This window comes from Protopterus annectens, chromosome 17.part0 (genome assembly GCF_019279795.1).
Source record: "Protopterus annectens isolate FY-2018-M chromosome 17.part0, PAN1.0, whole genome shotgun sequence".
NCBI classification, from domain to species: Eukaryota; Metazoa; Chordata; order Ceratodontiformes; family Protopteridae; genus Protopterus; species Protopterus annectens.
In genome coordinates, this window is record NC_056751.1 from 129,465,250 (window position 1) to 129,489,087 (window position 23,838).

Below are 23,838 nucleotides of genomic sequence, written 5' to 3' on the forward strand. Positions count from 1 at the left end.
TGATACCCGGGGTAAACCTACCATCTCCCATCCACTCATCAAGATTCCTCTTGAAGAGTGTCAATGAGGGACTATCATGTTCTGTGTACTGAAATAGCAACTATCATGTTCTGTGTACTGAAAGACTAAACTATAAAATACCAGGCTACACAAGCAGAAACTAGAGCAACACAGAAGAAAGACAACCAGATGGTTCCAGCAGTAGTAGCTGGAGAAAAGTACAGTTTTGTACCTACCATAAATGTAGATGTCCGATAGGCATGCATCTGCAGTCCTTACAAATGGGTTGTCCTGTCGTCAGGCAGCCCTTCGGTCGGCCGGATTCCAAAGTCTGGGCCTGGCCTCGGCTGGTGTCGCACTTCACCCGACGTCATAGCTGCAGTTCTTCGGGTATAAAGGCATCAGCCGACGCCATTTTCCTCAGTCTTTCTTGCCCCAGATGCCAGGTGCCCTCTAGGAAGGCTAAATTTGGATAAATGCAAATGGTTCCAAATAGTAGAGAGCAAACAAAAAATAAGCATGTATATACATATATACAAACAAATACACCATAATAGATTCCCCCAGCTAGCTACAAGATGGGCAAATACCCTAGGAGTACCACAGAGGGGAAGGAGGGTGGGTAATCCTGACTGCAGATGCATGCCTATCGGACATCTACATTTATGGTAGGTACAAAACTGTACTATGTCCTTCAAGGATGCATCTGCAGTCCTTACAAATGGGTAGAATACCATAGCCAAACTGTGGGAGGAGGAGAAATAAGATTATGGTGTAGTTAAGATCCCTTGCAAAACAGCAGTGGCAAAACCTGCTCGGGATCTGGAGTATAAAGGTAAATTATAATGCTTGGCAAATGTATGCACGGAGCTCCAAGTAGCAGCCTCTAAAATGTCTTTGGTAGCCACTCCTCGTAAAAAAGCTGTGGTAGTGGCTGTAGCCCGTGTAGAATGAGGCCTGATGTTTTCTGGAGTTTTCTTCCCATGGTAGGAGTAACAAAATCTAATGCAATTTCCTATCCACTTAGAGACTGTCTGTTTTGAAATTGCTTTTCCTTCCATTCCTGTTGCATATGCTACCAGTAGCTGGTCAGTTTTTCTATTGCTCTTGGTCCTGTCCAGGTAGTAACGTAATTGTCTATGTACATCCAAGGTATGCAATAGTCTTTCTCCCCTGTTCTGTGGGTTGGGGAAGAATGTAGGTAGGTGGATAGCTTGATTTAAAGATACCCTGGAGACCACCTTTGGCATAAAGGTAGGATTAGTTCTCATGGACACCCTATCTTGATGGAAGATCAGGAAGGGCTGTACTGCCATTAATGCCTGTAGCTCAGATACCCTTCTTGCTGAAGTGATTGCAAGCAGGAAAGCAGTTTTCCATGATAAGTACTGTAATTCTGCTGTTACTGCTGGCTCGAAAGGAGGGAGTGTCAACTTTTCTAGCACAAAGTTCAAGTCCCATGCTGGCAATGGTGGCTTCCTAGGTGGCTTTACATTTTTAATCCCTCTCAGAAACTGCCTAAGCAGAGGATGAGAGAAGACTGGAGGATCCAAGTTGTATTCTGCTGAAATAGCTGATGCATGAATCTTAATGGAAGAATAGGACAGGCCGTTGTGGAAGAGCTCTGCCAAGTATTCCAGGATGTTAGCTATGTTTACCAGTGACACATTCTCTCCTTTTGCAGTACTCCAAATGAGATATCTTTTCCATTTTGCTGAATAATATTTTTTTTTGTTGAGGGTCTGCGAGCCTCCAAGATAATGTCTTTAACCCTTTGAGATAAATCTGGGTTATTTGGTCTTACGCAATGTTCCAGGCAGCCAGCTGCAGTGTTTTCAGGTTTGGATGCAGGGTTTTGAAGTTGTTCTGTGTTAACAGCAAGGGAACTAGGGGCAGAGGCCATATTTGTTCCCGAGACATACTCCTCAGTAATGGGTACCAATGTTGCCTTGGCCAGTCTGGAGCTATCAGGATGATCCTTGGACGGTCTTCTTTGATCTTCAATAGCACCTTGTGCATCAAGGGAAGAGGTGGGAATGCATATGCTGTCAGGTTTTTCCAACTGAAAGATAGGGAGTCCACTTTCCAAGCAAGTGGGTGGTACGTCCTCATGCAGAATTTTTTCAGTTGGTGATTGTGTGGGGATGCAAATAAGTCTATTTCTGGTAGTCCCCATTTCCCTGTAATGGTTTTGAAGATGTCCGGATGCAGCATCCATTCGTGGGCATCCGTGGTAGTTCTGCTTAGGATATCTGCTAGTATATTTTCTTTTCCTGGCACAAAAATTGCTTGTAGCTGAATGTTGAAGCTCAGTGCCACATTCCAGAGGTCCATTGCCATCCGGCATAGAGGGTATGAATGTGTGCCTCCCTGTTTGTTGATGTACCACATAACTGTGGTGTTGTCCGTCCTTATCAGCAGTTGACCCTGTCGAAGAATGGTCTGAATGCCTGAATTGCCAGTTTACTGCCAGCATTTCCTTTTGATTTATGTGTAGGTGCAGCTGGTCTTGAGTCCATAAGCCTTGTATGCACTTGTCCAGCAAGTGTGCCCCCAACCGAGGTCTGAGGCCTGTTGTGATGGTCTGGCTTGGTTGAGTGCTGTGGAAGGGCAGTCCCTTGTTTGATTGACAGGCCTGAGCCCACCATTGGAATTCTTGTTTCAGGCATGGAATTATTGGAATTTGGGTTTCTAGGCTGTGCTTGTGCTGAGACCATAAATTCCTTAGGTACCACTGTAACTTTCTCATATGTAGTCTGGCATGTGGAATCAATATTATGCAGGATGCCATGTAACCGAGAGCTTGCAGGACTTTTCTTGCTGTTAGCTGGTTCTGCTTTGTTAGTGCCATGAAGTAGAAAGGGAGTTGCTCCTGTTTTTCTACTGTCAGGAATGCCATTTGTTTTGATGTGTCCAGATCTGCACCCAAGAAGGTTATCCTTTGGGATGGTATCAGCCTTGACTTTTTTATATTGACTGTGTATCCCAGGGCTTGTAGTAGATGAATGACCCTTTCCAAATCTTTGTTAATTTGTTTTTGTTGTCCGCTTGTAACAGGCAGTCGTCCAGGTAAGGGTAAATTTGAATTCCCTGAAGCCTGCAATGAGCAATTACTGATGCCAGGCATTTCGTGAATACTCTGGGCGCAGTAGATAAGCCAAAGGGCAATGCTGAGAATTGATAATGCTCTGATCCTGCAAGAAATCTGAGGTATCTTCTGCAATTTGGTCGTATGGGGACGTGCAGGTATGCCTCCTTGAGATCTAGAGTTACCAGCCAAGACTCCTTGCCCAGGATGGGAAGAAGCTGCTGTAGTGTCAGCATTTTGAATTTTGGAACAATGAGGTATGTGTTTAAAGCGGACAGGTCGAGAATAGGTCTCCATTGGTTTTCTTTTCTTGGTACCAGGAAGAGTCTGGAGTAAAATCCTTGCCCTTGTTCCATAGATGGTACCCTTTCTACAGCTCTCATCCTTAGTAATTGAGTTATTTGTTCTAGAGCTTCTGTCTTCTGATTTGGAGGAAGGTTTGGCATTCCTCTCTTCCTTGGTAGAGTATGGAAGTGAAACCTGTAACCTTGGTCTATTGTCTGTAAAATCCATTTGTCTCCTGTGATGTAATGCCAGTTTACTGAAAATAAGGCTAGCTTCCCGCCTAAGGGTGCCTCTAGTTGTTCCCTGGTAGGCGGTGCCAGAGCCAAGTCACTGCGATTGTCCTGTGGAAGTGGTGGTGGCTGGATCTGTGGTTGTACCTCGCTGGTTGTTAGCCTGCCACTGATGTCCCCTGTAGGCACCTCTGGATTGACCCCTGCCTCTTGAGCGCCTATTCCTGCCTCTCGGATATCTGGAGGTGTCTGGAAAGGACCAATTCTTGGAAGGCCAGTTCCTGCTAAACCTTGGAGGCTGGACCTGCAAGAATTCCTTGACCGTCTGGACAGATTTTGCTTTGTCTTCCACCTTCTTCAGCACCTGCTGCGCAGGGGAGCCAAACAAATTGAGCTTATCCATGGGAGCATCTAGGAGCTTTGATTTAACATGGTCTGGTAAGGACTGCTCTTTTAACCATGCATGTCTTCTGATCACTGTGCCAGTCATGGCTGATCTAAAGGAAGCCTCTAGTGCATCATAGCCACATTTTAAGGAATGATTACTGACCTGCTGAATGTTATGTACCATCTCCTGTACAGATTTTTTGTCTAATGGTTCATCAGAGGACAGTTTTTTAGTTAATTGGTCTAACATAAATTCCTGATACTGAATCATGTGGAATTGACAGTTCAAGGCCCTAGCTGAAAGAGTAGCAGAAGTGTAAACTTTTTTACCCCATCTCTCTAAGGCCCTAGATTCCCTTTCAGAGGGAGGGGTTTTAGTAGAAGTAGCTGCTACAGCCTTGGGTCCCTGGGAGATAGTTTGGGATCTGCAAAGGGGCCTTATACAAATGATGATGTGTGTCCGAACCCTGTAGTACCTATCGGGCTTAGCAGGGGCGGAGGAAGAGAATCAGGAGCAGTACAAGCATCATTAAAGGCATCATCCACAACAGTAAGGACTGGAGGAATGGCTAAAGGCCTATGCTGTGGCAAATGCAAAAAGATTCTAAGCCTTTTCCTAGAGTCTGAAAAATCCTGGCCCTGCCATTGAAATTGTTCCCTCATAGCATGCAAGGTTTCCCCAAAAGAAAATTCCTCAGGCGGAGAGGCAGAAGGAATGGACTCTTCTGCATCAGAGTCCTCATAAGGAGAAAAGGGGCCCTCTGGAGGGTTTGAATTATCTGATTCATCAGAGGAGCCATCTGAAGAAACTGACTCAGGGGGCTCTACTCTAGTCCTCTTCTCTGGAGGTGGGTGAGAGGCCCTGTCTGGAAGTAGTTGGGATCCCCGGATCAAAGAAATGAGATCCTCTGCTAGACTAAGCATTTGAGAACTAGAGCTAGGCCTGTGAGAGGGGGTCTTAGCAGGCACAGATTTTGTAGTTTTTACTGCTTTAGCCCTGGCAAAGGCCTTAATCGACATGGATGCAGGAGGCCTAGCAGCTCCACGTGCAGGGGTAGAAATATCCAAAGGGATAGTATCAGATAAATCCTGTGAACCTGCAAGAGCAGGTGGGATTTCAGTAGCAGATTCAGCCAGGCTGGATGAGGCCTCGGTAAGTGGCAAGCTTTCGGCCGAAGGAAGAACCGTGGACTCTGTTTCAGCCGAAACAGAGACACTCGCGGTTGGCTTAACTGCGGTTTCGGCCGAAACCACGGACCACGAGTGTCGGTCCTTTTCCTTGCGCTTTTTAGAAATTTGCGTAGTCGGAGTATCCGACGGCATAATGTAAGCAAAATCGGAGCCGAAAAACTCTTCAGCAAATTCCAACCGACGTCTAAGCGTCCGTCGGTTGAAAGAAGCACAGGCTAGACAAGCTGCTACGTCGTGGTCTGGGCCTAAGCAAGGTAAGCAGTAAGAGTGGAAATCTTTATGAGGTATTTGTTTCCCACAAGTTAAACAGTTATTCACTTTTTCTGACATCAGCTGAGGCAAGAAAGAGTCTAACGGGTACTTAGCTTTAGAAGTCTTCGGTACTTGTAGTAGTAATCTCTGGTTCTGACCGACCGGCACTTGCGAACAGCTTCTGCTTGGCCACGCGCAAGAAAGACTGAGGAAAATGGCGTCGGCTGATGCCTTTATACCCGAAGAACTGCAGCTATGACGTCGGGTGAAGTGCGACACCAGCCGAGGCCAGGCCCAGACTTTGGAATCCGGCCGACCGAAGGGCTGCCTGACGACAGGACAACCCATTTGTAAGGACTGCAGATGCATCCTTGAAGGACATCAGGAAAAATAAACAATTATCAAACATTTTTAAATAGGACAGAAACACAAATAACTTCATGTGAATTACAGAAACTTGCAATTCTGGGTACAGTGCAGATGCCCAGAACAGCACTCCCGGCAAACATCAAAGACTAAATTTCAAATATATCCCAAGGAATGGGGTCCATTCCAGTTGCAATATAACGTGAAAAAATTAAAATAGGACTGATTAAGACTGTTCTACAATACCAGATAAAGTCCATCATAACATGCCTGTATCCTACCTCTAGTCAACAAATTTCTTCAGACTGTGTAAGATGGTTATGGCAAATTCTAACATAAACAAACTCGTATCTTCCACAGAAAGCCACATTTAGCAACACTTCCTGTTCAATACAGCTGCATAATTAATGACTGATGCTAGTAAGTAAGGTGTCCTGGATTCTACAACTAGTAAAAATAAGAATGCTTCAGTAAGCTAGAGCTTTAAATAGCTCAGAGTTAAAGGATTTTAATCATGCAAAATATGACAAATAAGTAAATGTATTTGTGGAATTTTAAAGGTACAGCTAACAGAAATACCTATATTCTTAAATCCAGTTTATTCCGAGTGAAATTTTACACTAATTTCCTACCTTTTTGGTCACTATATCGGAACCTCTCCAATGCAATGTTTACAGCTATCTTGACTTCTTCATCAACCCGGATATCCTTCAGCCCCTTAGCTTTTGTGGAAGTAGTTTGATCAGAATGACCTTTTCCAGGTCTTGGAGATGCAGTGCTGGGTCGCGACATCTTTCTTTAAGGAGGAAAAAAAAAGTAATTTCAAATTAAAATACTAACACCTCAAAGATGAAAAGATATTAAGTTTACTACCATAAATGCTACACAGTACATCCTTCATTCAAAATGAAAACACCGGGGTGCTCCTACAGCCCCCATCACCACCACAGTGTTCTCTCACTAACTTTTTACCTAATGCAGCATAACCAGAATTCTTGCCAAAGATGTAAATGTCAAAAATACTTTTCTACTCTGCCAAAAGTCTTGGTATTTATCATAAAGGCAAATGATGTTTGTAACTTGGCAATGCTATTTTCCTGGCATACAGGATACAAACATCTATCCTACGTGTCTCAGATATGGTGCCCAATCAATACTGTACACGAGAGTCTGGTGACACTAAAATTATTTAATTACTCTCTCTCTTCTTCCACTTGTGGGATAAGACAGTCCACCATATCGACTTGTTTAAAAAAAGTCTCCATGACCACTCCTGAATTTTCTTTCCCCCCACCCCCTTAAAGAAAGAGAACAATGAAATTCATCCTAATATGTGCAAGCTTGTGCGTTCAAATTCTGTATACTTTTAGGTAACATTGCAGACCCGTATTCCAAACCAGCACTGCAATGTACATCCTGGGTAGAGGTAATATTCCCTCAATGGAAAGCAAGTTTAATCCAAAATATCACACTAACAGTGAACGCGTCTGAACCCATGCACTTGCTACCCACTTATTTAGCAAAAAAAAAAAAAAAAAACATAAATCAACTTCTCCTTGACAGGTCATAAGTTTCACAGAATGCAATAGAACAATAGTCCAAAATGCACCAAACACTACTATTCTGCCCATAACTATTTCAGTGCAGCTAAAATCTAAATCTGAACATATCAGTTTAGCTGTTTCAAATTGAGATGTTTGAGCCACAAAAAGTTACAAATGAAAACTATCTTTTTATGGAGAAATATGCAGGATCGTTTATTCTAATATAAGAATATATCAGTAACGTGCAGTTGTGTACACTTACCATAAATGTAGATGTTAGAGTGTATTCACTGTTGCAGTCATGACATTTGGGTTATCTGTATGTAGGTAGCCCCCACCTGGCCTGAATACCAGAGTCTTGGGATTTCCACTTCGGATGCTGTCGCTTCTTCCATGACGTCAGGGGTATAAAACATGCAGCCGACACCATTACATCAGTTTTTCTTGCCCCAGATGTCAGGTGCACCCAAAACAGGAAGCAATTATATGGTGTGGAACACCCTCAGCTAATACAGATGGTATAAGATATGCCAAACCAAAAAGGCTAGGTAAAAGCAAAGACAAGTCAAGGGGGCTGGAGTGAGGGGTAACCAGGACTGCAACAGTGAATACACTCAAACATCTACATTTATGGCAAGTGTACACAACTGTACTATGTTCTTCATGTTTCACTGTTGCAGTCATCACATTTGGGTTGATTCCCAAAGATAAGGAAGGGTGGAGGTAGTTAAGAAGCATTAGGGCTGGCAATTAGGACATGTAAGACTGCTGTGGCAAATCCGGCTCTGGATTTAGAAAAGATATGCAAGCAGTAATGCTTAGTGAAAGTGTGTACAGAGCTCCAAGTTTGCAGCTTCTAGGATGTCTCTGGTAGAGACTCCCCTGAGAAAGGCAGCAGAGGTAGATGTAGCCCTAGTGGAATGTGTTCTTATCCACCTGTGGGGTAGGTTTTCCATGGTGTTTGTAGCAGAAATTGATGTAGTGTGCTATCCATTTAGAAATTGTTTGCTTTGAAATGGCCTTGCCCTCTGCCCCTGCAGCAAAGCTGACTAGCAGCTGGTCAGATTTTCGGAGAGGCTTAGTCCTGTCCAGATAGAATCTAAGCTGCCTGTGCACATCCAGGGAATGCAGTATCCTTTCCCCTTTATTCTGAGGATTAGGGAACAAAGTTGGCAAATGACTGGACTGGTTTAAAGCCATGCTAGACACCACCTTGGGCATAAAAAGATGGGTTAAGTCCGGAGGGAAACAGTTTCCACATGGAAGATAACGAAAGGTTCCACTGCCATACGGGCCTGCAGTTCGGACACTCTTTTTGCTGAAGTGATGGCTAGAAGTAAAGCTGTTTTCCATGAGAGGAATTTTAACTCTGGTGTAGCAGCCGGTTCAAAGGGTGGAAGTGTGAGTTTTTCCAATATAAAGTTAAGGTCCTAGGCTGAAGTGGGAGCTCTCCTGGGGGATCTTAAAATTTGGCTCCTCTAAGGAACTGTTTTACCAGAGGATGAGAGAAGAGGGGTGGCTCAGTATTATGAGCGGAGATGGCAGAGGCATGAATCTTAATTGAAGAGAAGGATAGGCCCTTGTGGAGCATTTCTGTTAAGTAATCTAGTATATGAGGTAAGCTGGGCACAATTGTGTCCATCCCCTGAGACTGGCTCCAGGAGCAGTATCTTTTCCACTTTTCTGAATACGATTTTCTAGTACTAGGCCTCCTTGCCTCAAGAATGACATCCAGCACCTGCTTACTGAGGGTTGCTGGGGATGAGTTCAGGGAATTAGTCAGGCTACAAGGTTCAGGGTCTGTAGCTGAGGGTACAGAATCTGGCCCACCTGCTGGGACAGCAGGGAAGGAGTCTGAGGCAGGTGCCATAATTGTAGCACTGTCAGACTGCATAAAAGAGGGTACCAGTGCTGGCGTGGCCAGTCGGGTGCAATCAGGATTGTCCTTGGCTTGTCCTGTTTGATCTTTAGTAGAACCTTCGAGAGGAGAGGCAGAGGGGGAAAGGCATAGAGAGGCTTTCCCAGGTAAAGGACAGGGCATCCACTTTCCAAGCTTGGCTGTGGGGAGTTCTGGTGCAATACTTGTTCAACTGATGGTTCTGTGGGGAAGCAAACAGGTCCACCTCTGGAGTCCCCCACCTGTTTTTCAAAAGCTTGAATAGTTTGGGTTCCAGTTTCCACTCGTGTGGGTCCATGAGATTTTTGCTTAAGTCGTCTGCCAGTGAATTTATTTTACCTGGCAGGAATTGAGCTTGTAGGTGCACTTGGTTGCTCAAAGCTGTGTTCCACAGAGCCATGGCTAGTCTGCAGAGTGGGTATGAATGGGTTCCCCCCCTGCTTGTTTATGTAACACAAATGTGGTGTTGTCTTGTTTTTACCAACAGTTGTCCTGGAAGAATAAGGCCTTTGAAGGCCGTCGAGCATTCTGCACAGCTAACATTTCTTTTTGATTGATATGCAGGTGCATCTGCTTTGGGTTCCATTTGCCCTGAATGCACTGCCCTGTCATGCGAGCCCTCCATGCATAGTCTGATGTGTCTGTTGGGGATTGGGCGGCAGGGGGTAGAGTGAAGGAGAGTCCCTTGTTGTGGTTGCAGGCCTCTGCCCACCAAAGTAACTCTGTCCTTCGGCAAGGAATGATAAGAATCATAGTTTCCAGGTCCTGAGAATGTTGACACCATAGACTTTTTAGGTACCATTGAAGTTTCCTCATATGCAGTCTTGCATACAGAATTAACAGAATGCAAGAGGCTATGAACCCCAGGGCTTGCAGCATTTTTCTTGCAGATAGCTGGGTTTTGGTGGCCAATAGGTTGAAGTAGTTTGTCAAATAAATTTGTTTCTCTGGAGTGAGGAATGCCATCTGGGAAGTTGTGTTCAAGCTTGCTCCCAGGAATACAACCTGCTGGCTGGGTACTAGCTGTGATTTCTTTTCACTGATAGTGTACCCCAGTGAAGTTAGAAGTCTCTTTACAAATGTCAGGTGCTGTAATAGCAAATCCTGACTTTCTGCCTGAATCAGGCAATTGTCCAAGTATGGGTAAATATGAATACTTCTCTGCCTGCAAAATGCAATGGCTGGAGCTAGGCACTTTGTGAATACCCTGGGCACAGTAGATAAGCCACAGGGAAGTGCAGAGAACTGATAATGCATAGAACCTGCTCTGAAGCATAGGTATTTACTGCAGGATTCCCTTACGGGGATGTGCAGATAAGCTTCTTTTAAGTACAAGGTTGCAGGCCAAGAATCCTTGGCTAGCATAGGAAGCAGGTGTTGGAGTCTCAGCATTTTGAATTTTGGAACCATGAGAAAGGTGTCCAGAGTAGACAGATCCAGGATAGGACGCCCGGAGTTTTATTTTCTGGGAACCAGAAAGTCTGGAATAAAAGCCTTCTCCCCTTTGTTCTGCAGGGACAGGTTGAATAGACTTGCTGCTGAGGAGAGGAAAGTACTTGCTTTTGGGCCTCCACCCACTGGTTTGGGGGGAGGTCTGGCCATCTCCTTAAAGTTGGGGGTGAGTGGAAGTGGAATCTGTATCCTACAGAAACAATGTTTAAAACCCATTTGTCTTGGGTAATGTATTCCCAGTTTTTTGCATGCAGGGCAAGTTTACCTCTCAAGAGTGCAAGTACTTGGACAAGGCTTGGGAGAGAGTCAATAAGTCATTGTGCAATTTTACCATAGGGTGGTGGCTTACTACGCCCTGTTTTGGACGTGGGAGCACCCCACTGTTTAGATCTGTGCATAAGTTGAGAATGAAGTCTTGGTGGTCTGCTGTCCCTGGGTTTGGACTGAAGGCTTGGAAGGGACTGGAAAGGACCAGTTCTTTGAAGGCCAATGCTTACTGAATCTAGGTGGCTGTACCTGTAAGAAATCTATAACAGTTTGCATAGATTTAGCTTTCTCCTCCATTCTTTTGAGGACTTGTTCTGCTTTACTGCCAAATAGGAGCTCTTAGTTTAAGGGTGCATCTAGTAATTTTGCTTTGACATGATCTGGCAGGTTTTGTTCTTTAAGCCAAGCATGCCTTCTATGAACAGACCCAGTGACAGCAGCCCTGCAAGATGTCTCTAACGTATCAAAACCACACTGCAAAGTATGTTTACCTACTGGGTCAGCAGAATGCATCAACTCTTGTAAATCTTTGTGTTCAGTACCGTCAGGAATCAACAACATTTTCTGTTTAATAAGCCCCATAATATGCTGCTGATACTTTAACATATGAAACTGGCAATTTAAAGCCCTAATTTCTAGAGTAGCAGAGGTGTATACCTTCTTACCCAATCTGTCTAAAGCCCTAGAGTCCCTGTCAGAAGGGATGGGATTCTTGGCAGTAGTAGCCTTAATGCCTTTTGGCCCTTGGGAAATGGTCTCTGGATCTGCAGAAGGATTCTTGAAAAGGAATTTGAGAGAGTCAGGTACTCTAGTACCGGTCTGGTTTCTGGGGAGCAAAGTATCCGGGGGTAAGGCTGGATTCCAAGAAAACATCATCTACAATATCCAAAACAGGAGGGATAGCTAGAGGCCTGTGCTGAAGCAGGTTTAAAAATTTCCCGAGTCTCTTTTTGGACTGAGTAGTCCTGACTTTCCCAGCGGAAATGCTCCCTAAGGGTATGCAGGGTTCACCAAAAGAAAAATCTTCTGGAGGGGAAGCAGAGAGAAAGGAATCCTCTGCATCAGAATCCTCATAGGGAAATAAGGGAATGTCCTAGTAATCAGAAGGAACAGAGATATCAGATTCCTGATCCGAAGAATCAGAAGGAAAATCAGTTCTAGGTGTCTTGGAAGGGGAAGGCTAGCTTCCCCTAATTAAGGTAATAAGGTCTTCAGCCATTCTAATCATTTGCTTTTGAGGCCCATGGGCCTGTGAATGCACTTTAATCATTGGTTTCCTAGGCGTAGTGCAAACTTTAGGAATGAGAAATTCGGTATTTTTGGCTTGAGACAAAATCGGCGGTTTAATATGAAAATCGGTAGGCCTGAATACACCCTCAGAAGCCAGTGCCTGCACAGCAGCTCCGGACCCATCCAAGGTAGAGATATCCGCAGGTTCCATAGTCGAAGAAGCATCTTGCGGTATACCGGACTGTGACTGGGTCTCAGTAGAGGCCTGCAAATCTGTAGAAGCGGGTATCAGAGGTTGCAAAAGGTCCTCACTGAGTATCGGCAAGCAGTAGAGTCGTCGGCAGTTTTGGACCTTTGCGGTTTGTCTCTGTCTTTATCCTTATGCATTTTGGGAAAATCAGTAGTCGGATGGCTCACAGAAGCCATTTCGGAGTACGGAGATCGAGAGAGAAAATATTTAGCTACAAAAATAGCCCGATGACGAATAGTTTGGGCTGTGAGCAGGGCACAAAACCGACAGCGAGGGACTTCATGGTCTGGGCCTAAACAGGTGACGCCCTAAGAATGAAAATCTCAGAGTTATTTGCTTTCCACAGGCAAGACGATTCATTTTTTCTGACATCGGTTAAAGGAAGAAAAAAGGATTCCCAACGGGGTACTTATTTTTTTAGAAAACTTCAGGTCTGAAACACGAAAACAAAAATTTCAGAAGTCGGCCGAAAGGCACTTGCAAATTGCTTCTGCTTCGGACACCGCACGGCAAGAAAGACTGATGTAATGGCATCAACTGCATGTTTTATACCCCTGATGACCTGACGTCATGGAAGAAGCGACAGCATCCAAAGGAGAAATCCCAAGACTGGTACTCAGGCCGGCTAAGGGCTACCTGCAGGCAGATAACCCAAATGTGATGACTGCAATACTGAAACACGAAGAACATCTATATATTCTGCAACAGTGGTGCATTCCGAATACGAAGCACAAGTATTACACCCCCAAAAGGAAACAAAGTAGACTGTATAAGGTCAGGTTACAGGACCGAGGTCTTGTGGGACACCACTTGTGACTGGTTTAGAGTCGGACCTGGAGCCCGCTATTCTTACCATGTAAGTTCTGTCTGTAAGCCAGTTGGCAACCCATCTCGTGACGTAGGGGGTTTATGTTCAGGCTGGTGAGTTTTTCTATAATTCCCGAGTGGGGAATGGTGTCAAAAGCCTTGGCAAGGTCAAGGAAGGCTGTGTGAACTACCTTCCCCTCATCTATGGCCTTGGTGACTGTCTTGAAGAAGTCAACCAGGTTTAGTAGGCATGATCTGCCCTTAAAGCCGAACTGGGTCAGGTCAAGTGTTTGGAGATTCCCAATGTCTGTTAATGAGTTCCATGATGGTGCGCTCCACAGCCTTGCAGACCAGGCTAGTCAGACTTATGAGGCGATAGTTACAAGGGTCAGTTGTGGCCCCTCCTTTGGGAGCAGAATAACCGTTGCTGTGTGCCATTCTATGGGCACGTAGCCTGTGGAGAGGCTGAGGTTTAACGGTGTGTTTAGGTGGGGGGTTAGTTCGTTCTGTAGTTCGTGCAAGACGCAGCCTGGGACACCATCTGGCCCCATTGACACTGTGCTTCTGACTTTTGAAAGGGCTGTTTTCACCTGTGCGTCTGTGATTTCAGGGACGCTACACTTTTCCGATATTGTTTTAAGCCCTTTTGGGGGTGAGAGGGGGGGGAGTTTGCACTGAATCTATCGGCCAAGATGTTGGCAATATCAGTGGGTTCAGTATATTTTGTGCTATTTTGTACTGGCTCAGAACATATCTGCGAATTGCCCCTTAGATTCTTGACATAGCTAAAGAAGACTTTGTGGTTGTCTTTCGAATCCTTGGCTATTTTTCTTTCAAAGTTAGCCTTGGAAGATTATGAGGGACCTTAGTTTATTACTGATACTGATCAGGGATGTCTTTCCTTCTTGGGATTTGCTTTTTTTCTGAACTAGTTTCCTCCTCCTATTGTATAGCCTGTTTATGGCAGGGGTCCACCAGACTGGTTTCCTTCTCTTAGGGGAGTGAGTCTTGGTTTTGCTAGGGATGGCACAATCCATGCATCCTTGTAGGTGCTCACAGAGTGTATTTGTAAAGGTTCCTGCATCTTGGACACTTATCCTTTAGCGTGGGTGCTGTGAAACTTACCACCTCTGTCTTAAGTAAGGTGAAGTTTGCTATAGAAAAGTTTTTCACTGTAGTTTCCTTGGTTGGAGGTGGTGGTGTGGTGTGGACATCCAGAGTGATTAGTTTATGGTCTGATCTAACCAGTGACGGGTTGACCTCCGGTGTGGAACACCTGTTGCCCATGTTGGTGATGACCAGGTCCAATATGTTTTCTCCTCTGGTAGGGGAGTTTACCAGCTGATCCAGGGCATTTGAGTTGATAAATACCAGGAAGTGATGGACCTGGGAGTTTGTACTGGAGTAGTTTTCCCAGTTAACGGTAGGGTAATTGAAATCACCCAATATCAGGGCGTTCTGTAGCACCTTCATGTTTTCCAGTGTCTCCAGAAAGGCGGAGTGATGGTCCTGGGTCATGGAGGGTGATATGTAGCAGGCCACAATTTGCATTTCAGATTTGCCTGATGTTAGTTGCACATGGATGATCTCGAAGGTATCATGCTGCGCCACTAACCTGGAGGTGTAGGTATCTTTGATAAATATGGATACACCCCTCTCCTTTTGTGTTTCGGTCCATGTTCTGTGGCCGAAATGTGTGGTATGAGTTGTAACCCGGTAGTGCTGGGGTGCTCTGTGGAGCCTTGAACCAGGTTTCAGTTACTGAACAAATGTCGACATTCTCCATACTGAGGAATGCTTTGAGCGCGTGCATTTTGAGATTTAAACTCCTGGCATTGAGTAGCATAACCCTCATTTTTTTATTTGTGCTGTTTACGGAGGTGGGTTTGACTTTTGAGCCTTGCCTAAAAAAGGCACTATGGGGGCAGCAAGAGCCTTGGTCAGTATTACAAAGCCTAGGGGTGACAGGTGCAAGCCGTCTCTTGCGAAGCAACGAGGCTTGTCGAGTATGTCATCCCAGGCTGACAGACACTGGATCCCCTTTGAATGACACCAGAAGCTTAGCCAATTGTTGAAATTGATCACTTTTTTTCTTTATACTGCGGTATCATTCTTGGTGAGGGCAGGATGCTAGTCAGGGTCATACCCGCCTGGACTACGTGATCAGAGAGCTCTTCCATGTCTCTTTTCATGTAGTCCAGAGAGGTACGTCTCAGGTCATTCACACCTACATGAACAATGACAGTCATATTTGCACTTGTTCTGGAGTGACTTGAGTGCTTGTGTTATGTGGCGGATTCTGGCTCCCGACAGGCAGCTAACAATAACCTTCTCCTTGTCCAGCCTAGCGAGTGGGACGTCAGTGTGCCTGACTATAGAGTCGCCTATTACTAGTGTGTTAGGTATGTTATTTCGCCTTAAGAGCTGTGATTGTGCAGCACACTGATTTTGTATTTTATGTGTTGTCTGGTTTGTGATGGGAGGTGCAGGTTTTTTGGGGGTCTGCTTTGGAGGTCTCTGATGCTTTTGCAGGTTTTTATTTAGAGCCTCCGAGTATGACAGTGTATTTATGCGTATTTTTTGCCAGTGCTGGTTTTGTATGTCTATGTGAGGCTGGAGGTGTGGTGCAAGTGTTAACCTTCTCCTCATGACTGCCTGTTCCAGTCTTGGGTGGAGAGAGCTTAGCCTCCAATTTAGCTATTATAATTGCATCTCTCGTATATGTTAATGTTTTGTGGTAGAAGGCGAGGGTTGTCTGTGTACGAGGCAGTTGTAACATTGCCTCAGGATACCCAGGTTCACGAGCTGGACTGGAGAGTATACCTCCTGAAATTGCCCTTTGGTCATGCCCGAATAGTAGGGTGAGCTGCTTAATCACTTGGTTGGTGAGGGGTGAATAATGAGCCTTACACCCTGCTGGGCAATCAAGTGCCGGGGTATATTAGTGCTTGCTATTAGGTCTGAGCAAGTGCTGGACTGTAGGATCCTTTTTAAGTGCTTAGGTTGAGAGTTAGATTACTTTCAAGGGAAAAACTGAAGAGGAGACTTGGTGGAGCCAGGATAAATTTAGCCCTAAGCTAACCGGCGCTGCCCGGATGTGCAAAACCGTGCAAACGTGGTTTTTACAGCAGGGAAATGAAAGAGACAGAAATTACCCCAAAATGGCCTATAAACTACTAACGTCTGGGTTGGAACCACTCCTCCAGGGACAGATGGCTGCTCAAAGCTCCCTCTCTCACAGGTGAACAGAGAAACCTCCCTCTATCCAAGTAAGGTATGGGCAACTCAGAAAATTGTAACACAGCCCTGAATTAAGTACTAGCCTGAAAACTGGACTATACAAAACATTTTTTTTTTAAAAGATAAGGCAAAAACAGTAAAAAAAATACAATTAAAACAGCTTTCAACTACTACAAACAGTAAAAAATGCACTTAAAACAGCTTTAGATGACTACAAGCAATCAGAAAATGCTTTTAAGCAAATTACTCAAATTAACCAGTAAAAAAATCTCAAAACTGAGCCCTGTTCCTGTAGTCTTCAATCAGACAAGTTCTAACTTCACACTCCTGCCACTGGGGTGCATGGGGAACCTTCTCCAAAAAAGAAGGCCTGGATTAGTGCTCAAGATATACAAACAAAGCTAGATTCAGCAGGCCTGGATCTAGTCTATGCTACAGCACACAAGGAGCACCAATTTCAGTAAGAAACAGTTGAAATATGCAGGCACTATAAGCCTTTAACCAGAAATTCCCAGCTCAGAAGGGCAGAGTTCAGCCTCTCCTCCAACAAGAATGCAGACCACAAACCTTCTTAATGTAAAATAACTAGCCTGAAGCCCAAGTGCTTAAACCACTTCTCAGAAGTACAGGCAAACACAGGAGGACTATGGCTAACCAAGTTCGCCGATGACTGCAAACTGGGAGCCATTAATGACTCTCCGCATGACACGGACATTCTCCAAAAGGGCCTTACTGAGACGGACACCCAATGTCAAAGTTATGGTCTCAAGCTAAATGCCAAAAAATGCATAGTCATCCCGTTTGGGAAAAACAAAACACCCATGAATTTCCACATAAGTAGCAGCCCACTTAATACAGAAGAGGTAATAAGAGATGTGGGGACCCAGGTAGATAGTAATCTCTCCTTTGACAATCGTATTGCCAAAGTAGTTAGGAAATCCATCTATGTAGCCCATCTAATTACTAAATGGTTTGCATCTAGAAATAAAGAGGTTATAGTGCCCCTCTACTCGTCACTCATCAGACCCATCATAGAGTACAATGCCCCATTTGGGATGTACCTCACAAGACACTTCCAACAGCTGGAAAGACCACAAAAGTACCTCACCAAGAGGATTACTGGCCTCAAACATATGTCCTATGCAGCCCGACTGGAAAAACTCCAGCTGTACTCAGTCGCATATCGCTTACTCAGAGGTGATCTCTGCCTGACTTACAAAGCCATGTCCAACTCAGAATTGATGGACATGCTCCACCTAAAGAAATCCAAGTCACTGCGAGCCACTTGCTCTAGTGAGCTAAACCTCGCCACAACAATAAATAGAACATGCTGGAGGGATAGATTCCTGTCACAGAGACTCCCCATGCTTTGGAACAAAATTCCTAACTACATCAGGCAGAGTCCCTCACTAACACTCTTCAAGAGAAACCTTGACAAGCCAATGGGTAACAGAAAATACACCCCTGGGATCACTTCATTGGCTCGTCTTGACAGAGGCTCAGTTAATTAATCAATGGGGAGGGTTAAGCTGACACACACTGGCTAGGCTTATAAATGCCCTCGCGCAGATAGCCTAGTACCTACCTATGAGCCTATAATGAGATTTATTTTATAGGTTCATAGGTTCGTACTAGGCTATCTGCCCAAGGGCATTTATAAGCCTAGCCCAGAGTTTTTGTGGCTTTTGCCACCCCTTTAGTTTGAAGAAAACTATGCCCATTGTTTTGCTGTGCCTCTGTCAAGCAGAGACACTGAGGTAATCCCTGGGGTATATCTGCGATCTCCCATCCATTGGTCAAGATTTCTCTTGAACATGGCCAGCGAGGTGCTCTGCCTCACATGTACCGGGATTTTGTTCCACAGCATAGGGAGTCTTTGGGTGATGAATCTGTCCCTCCAGCATGTCCTATTAATGACCGTGTCAAGGTTTAAGTCTCCGCCCTTGTAGTTCTGAGGGATCTAGATTTTTGAGGTGAAGCATGTTCATCAAATCTGGGTTTGACATGGCCTTGTATGTCAGGCACAGGTCACCTCTGAGCAGTAGGCGAACGAATAGAGCTGAAGTTCTTTCAGTCGGGCAGCATAAGACATATTTTTGAGACCCTTTATCCTTTTGGTGAGGAACTTTTGGGGCCTTTCCAGCTGCTGCAGGTGTCGGGTCAGATACATTCCGAATGGAGCATTGTACTCAATCATTGGTCTGATGAGTGATGAGTACAGGGGGACGATGACCTCCCTTGATCTAGATTTGAATCCCTTCATGATCAGGTGGGCAATGTAGAAGGTCTTCCTAACTACTTTAGCAACGTGAGTATCAAACGATAGGTTACTGTCAACCTGAGTCCCCAGATCTCTGATGACTTCTTCTGTGCTCAGTGGATTGCCACCTATATGGTAGCTAGGGGTAACCTTGTTTTTCCCGAAGGGTATGACTATGCATTTCTTGGCGTTTAACTTTAGGCCATGGCTCTGGCACCAGTTATCCGTTTCTGTGAGACCCTTCTGAAGGATATCTGTGTCAGATGTGTTTTCGACTATGGCGCCCAGTTTGCAGTCATCTGCAAACTTTGTCAGCCATACCCCTCCTGTGTATGCTTGTACTTCAGAAAAGTAGATGCCGAACAAGAGTGGGCCCAGGACTGAGCCCTGTGGGACTCCACTTGTGACAGGCTTTGAGTCTGACATGGCGCCAGCAACTCTGACCCTGTGGGTTCTGTAACTTAGCCAGTTTGCAACCCATCTTGTGATGTATGGGTTTACATTTAAGCTGATGAGTTTTTTGACGATACCTGAGTGGGGTATTGTGTCGAAAGCCTTTGCCAGGTCGAGGTAGGCTGTATGGACTGCCTTTCCCTCATCAATGGCCTTGGTGACTGTTTCGAAAAAGTCGACAAAGTTTAAAAGGCATGATCTGCCTTTGACAAAGCCAAACTGGGTTGGATCCAAAGTCTGCAAGTTCCCTATGTCTTTATTTATGAGTTCCATTATGATCCTCTCCATGGCTTTGCAGATCAGACTTGTCAAGCTGATGGGACGGTAATTTCCAGGGTCGGTGGAGGCACCGCCTTCGTGAAGTGGGACCACAGTTGCCGTGCGCCACTCCTCGGGTACATATCCTGAGGTGAGGCTAAGATTAAACAACTGTCCTAACTGCTGGTTTAATTCCTCGTTGAGTTCCTGGAGCACACAGCCGGGGACAACATCTGGTCCCATGGATGCTGTGTTTTTCGCCTTAGAGAGAGCAGTTCTCACCTGGGCGTTAGAGATGTTTGGGGGGCTACAATCCTCTGGTATAGATATCTCTCCTTTTGGGGGGGGAGAATTTTGCACTGAACCTGTCAGCCAGTATATTGGCAATGTCTGTAGGTTCAGTAATTTTCACATCATTTTGAACTAATTCTGAGCATATCTGTGAGTTTCCTCCCAGGTTTCTAACATAGCTAAAGAAGGCCTTATGGATTGTCTTTTGAGTCCTTAGCGATTTTTCTCTCAAAATTTGCCTTGGATGATTTTATGAGAGCTCTTAGTTTTTTTACTTATAGTGATGAAAGGTGTCTTACCTTTTAAGGATTTTGCTCTATCTTGTAGTAGCTTCCTCCTTTTGTTGTAGAGCTTGTTTATGGCTGGGGTCCACCAGACTGGACGCTTGCCTTTGGTACAAAGAGTCTTTGTTTTGTTTGGGATTGCCTGATCCATGCAGTCCTGTAGGTGCTGGTAGAAGGCGTTTGTAAGTGATTCAGCGGCTTGGGTAATGTTTACCGCCGTCTCGGGGGCCTTAAAGGAGACCACACTAGTCTTTAGAAGAGTGAAGTCGGCTTTTGAGAAGTTTTTCACTGTGGTCTTTTTATCTCAGGTGGGGGTGGGATGAGGTCCTCCAGTGAGATTAGTTTATGATCTGATCTCACCAGTGAGGGGTATACTTCCGGTGTTGAACATTGTGATCCCATGTTCGTGATGATGAGGTCAAGTATGTTTTCACCTCTTGTGGGGATGGTGACTAGTTGTTCCATGGCATTTGAGTTTATGAACTCCAGGAATCTTTGGGCTAGAGTGCTTGGGCTTGAGTAGTGATCCCAGTCTATATTAGGGTAGTTGAAGTCACCTAGTATGATGGTGTTTGGAGATACATTTATCCCCTCCAGTGTTTTCAGGAAGGCTATGTGAGTTTCCTGAGTTTGAGAGGGTGGCCTGTAACATGCTACAAATTGCAGAGCAGTTTTGCCTACGGTTAATTGCACCTGGATGGTCTCCGATGCATCGTGCGTTGCCACCAACCTTGAGGTATGGGTGTCCTTGATGAATATGGACACCCCCCCTCCTTTCTTGGTGTTGTCCGGATTTTGGGGCCGGAACGCATGGTATGAGGTAAAACCTGATAGTGCCGGGGTGCTCTCAGTCACAGCACAGACATGGATGTTCTCCATACTGAGAAGGGCCTCGAGTGCGTGCATCTTGAGGTTGAGACTTCTGGCATTGAGCAGCATTACCCTTAGTTTTTTTCCTTTTTTGTGTTTTAGGGTGGTAGGTTTAGAATTTGAGCCTTGCCTAAAAAAGGCACTATAGGGGTGGCAAGAGCCTTTGCCAATATCCGGAAGCCCAGGGGTGACAGGTGCAAGCCGTCCCTTGCGAAGCAGCGTGGCTTGTCCAGCATGTCATCCCAGGCAGACAGACATTGGATCCCCTTTGAATGACACCAGAGGTTAAACCAATTATTAAAGCTGATCATCTTATCTTCGTATTGTGGCATCATTCTTGGTGAAGGTAGGATACTTCTCAAGGTCAGGGTCATACCTGCCTGGGCTACATAATCAGAGAGCTCCTCAATGTCTTTTTTCATGTAGTCCAAGGAGATACATCTCAGGTCGTTTACACCAGCATGGACAATGACTGAGTCGTACTTGTACCTGCTGTTGAGAGACCCGAGTGCTTGCGTTATGTGGCGGATTCTAGCGCCCGACAGGCAGCTTACTGTGACCTTTTCCTTACTCAATCTGGTGAGCGGGACGTCAGTGTGTCTGACTATGGAGTCACCAATGACGAGTGTGTCTGGCATTGTGTTTGGCCTTAAGGGCTGTGACTGTTTAGCACACTGACTGTGTGGTCTATGTGTTGCATGTGTTGTGTCTTGAGGTGGTGGTTGTTTGGGTGTCTGCTTTGGTGGCCTCTGCTGTTTTGGTAGATTTTTGATCAGAGCCTCAGAGTACGTCTTTGTGTGTTTATGTGTAAGATTTGAGGTTTTGATAGCGCTATGTGAGACTGGTTGTGTGGTGTGTGTGGTACCCTTCTCCTCCTGTCTGGTCTTGCCAGTCTTATGTTGAGAGAGCTCGGCCTCCAGTTTGGCTGTATAGTTGCATCTCTCGCATGTATTTGTGTTTTGTGGGAGAAGGAGAGGGTTGTCTGTGTACATGAGGCAATTGTAACATTGCCTCAATATTCCCAGGTTCACCAGCTGAGCAGGAGAGGACACTAGCAACTGATCCCTCGACATGCTAGAAGGAATAGTTAAAAAACTTACAAAAGACTCCGGGGGATGTGGGTTCTAGGCTGGTGGAGTACTATCTATAATACGAGTGCTTTATCAAGGTGAAAGTACTGTAGGAGCAAGTGCTAGGCTTTACAGATAGAGAATAGTCTACTTGGGAATCAAGTAGAGATGAACTTTTTATTTATAGGATACGCTGGTTAGATCAGCAGTGAAGTTCGAGGAAGGTAGTTTTAAGGGAAAAACTGAAGAGTGGAATTTAGGTAGCCCGAATAGTTTAACCTTGTTTAACCGCCGCTGCTCTTGTGTGTAACAGTGGCAACTCCGCACTAACGCCTGCTTTATAGCAGGGGGCTAGAAAAAACAGGAAATGACCCAAAATGGCCAACGAATTCCTAGTTGCTGTCTCTAACCACTCCTCTGAGGACAAACAAGCAGCTCAGTACTCCCCACTCCCACTGGTAAGTAAAGAAACTACCTCTGGCCACACAAGAAAATGGAGGAAACAGGAACCAAATACAAAGCCCAGGGATCAGCAAAATCTGATCACTGGAACAACTAGCTAGGAAAGTTTAGGAAAGGAGAAGTATTTTTTTTTTTTTTTTTTTTTTTAGTTTTTTTGCAAACAGACAGAAAAAATACAGTAAATGCTTTGGTATTCGGCTAAATTGCTATCAAAGGCTGGTACACTTGAGTGTATTAGCCTGTTTGTTACTTTTAAGCAAAACTTTAGCCAACAAGTGCAATCAACAATTTAAGCACAGAAAAACAGGAAAATCAGGTAATAAAACAGTAATATAGGCACAAACAGTAGTCGAAAAGCTCAAAAGATCGAAAAATGCAAAATAAAATGTTTAAAAAATACTTATTATCAAGAAAGTTGCTTTTTCTGCTCTCTGCTGGCTTAGGAACTCTGCAGGGGACCACGAGGAGCTATGCCAACAGCGTTATGTGGGGGTGCAAGTTAAGTGAAGGGTATGGGCACTTGCAAACAAACTGCTGAGCTAGCAGTACGTCTATCACATGCTTCATTTACTAACCCTTATGTTTATTAAGCTTTATGTACATTCCACCTTCATCAGAAGTTGAGTGTTGTTAATCCAGCAAAGTATTAGAAAAAAACTAATTTGAAGTAACCAAACTTTCACAAACATGGAAGGACTCGGTTGCAACTTTTCTGCAAATTAAGGAGCAATCATTTTCTTCATTTTCAACCACACAAATTTGTGTTTCAAATCACATTTCCTCCAACTACTCAAGCCTGATTTTTTATTTATACTAACAGTGTCTAGAAAATAACAGCAAGATAAATCTTTTATTTTGCTTTTGTAAACCTTCTCCATCACAACGGTTTGCCTGATAAAGAGCTCCTATCTCACAAAACAGCTATACATATGTTCATTATGGCTATATGTGTAGGACTATCTTTCCAACTTCTGAGAAGGCTAATTTTTGACTCAAAGACAAAACTTCAATTTCTAAATGCTTTGAGATGCTGTGACACCCCAGAGAAACCTGTCTAGGCAGCCATGAAACCAGAGATTTTACTTATGTCTTAATGTGAACAGCGTCAATGATAATTCTGAGAGTCAAGCAGGCCATGTTTCTTTAAAGCAAAAGTTTTCCATCCTTTTTTGCTTGTGTTATAACTGATTAAACAGAAAAGTAGTTTGGTATGACTAAAACCCAAAGTCAAAGCATGTTGTGAACCAAAGAAGAACCTACGTCAGATGTGGCATTTTTTAATTAACAAGAGGACACAAGAAACAACTGACAACCTAAGTGACTGTTTTGAGACAGCAGGCACATGACTGAGACTTTGGAAAGCTATGCAATTCACTGATAAGCAACATGTGAGGCTGACTATTA

The 23,838-nt window shown here is 44.6% G+C and overlaps 1 protein-coding gene across 1 annotated transcript in view; it reads right to left on the reverse strand.

Moving 5' to 3' along the window:
- Positions 1–23,838, reverse strand: part of YTHDC2 (YTH domain containing 2) — a 1,963,388-nt gene that overhangs the window by 1,909,805 nt on the left and 29,745 nt on the right. The window contains exon 2 of the mRNA XM_044059160.1: positions 6,432–6,595. Within this exon, the coding sequence (XP_043915095.1) occupies positions 6,432–6,591 (160 nt within the window). The 5' untranslated portion in view covers positions 6,592–6,595. The remainder of the gene's footprint in view (positions 1–6,431; positions 6,596–23,838) is intronic.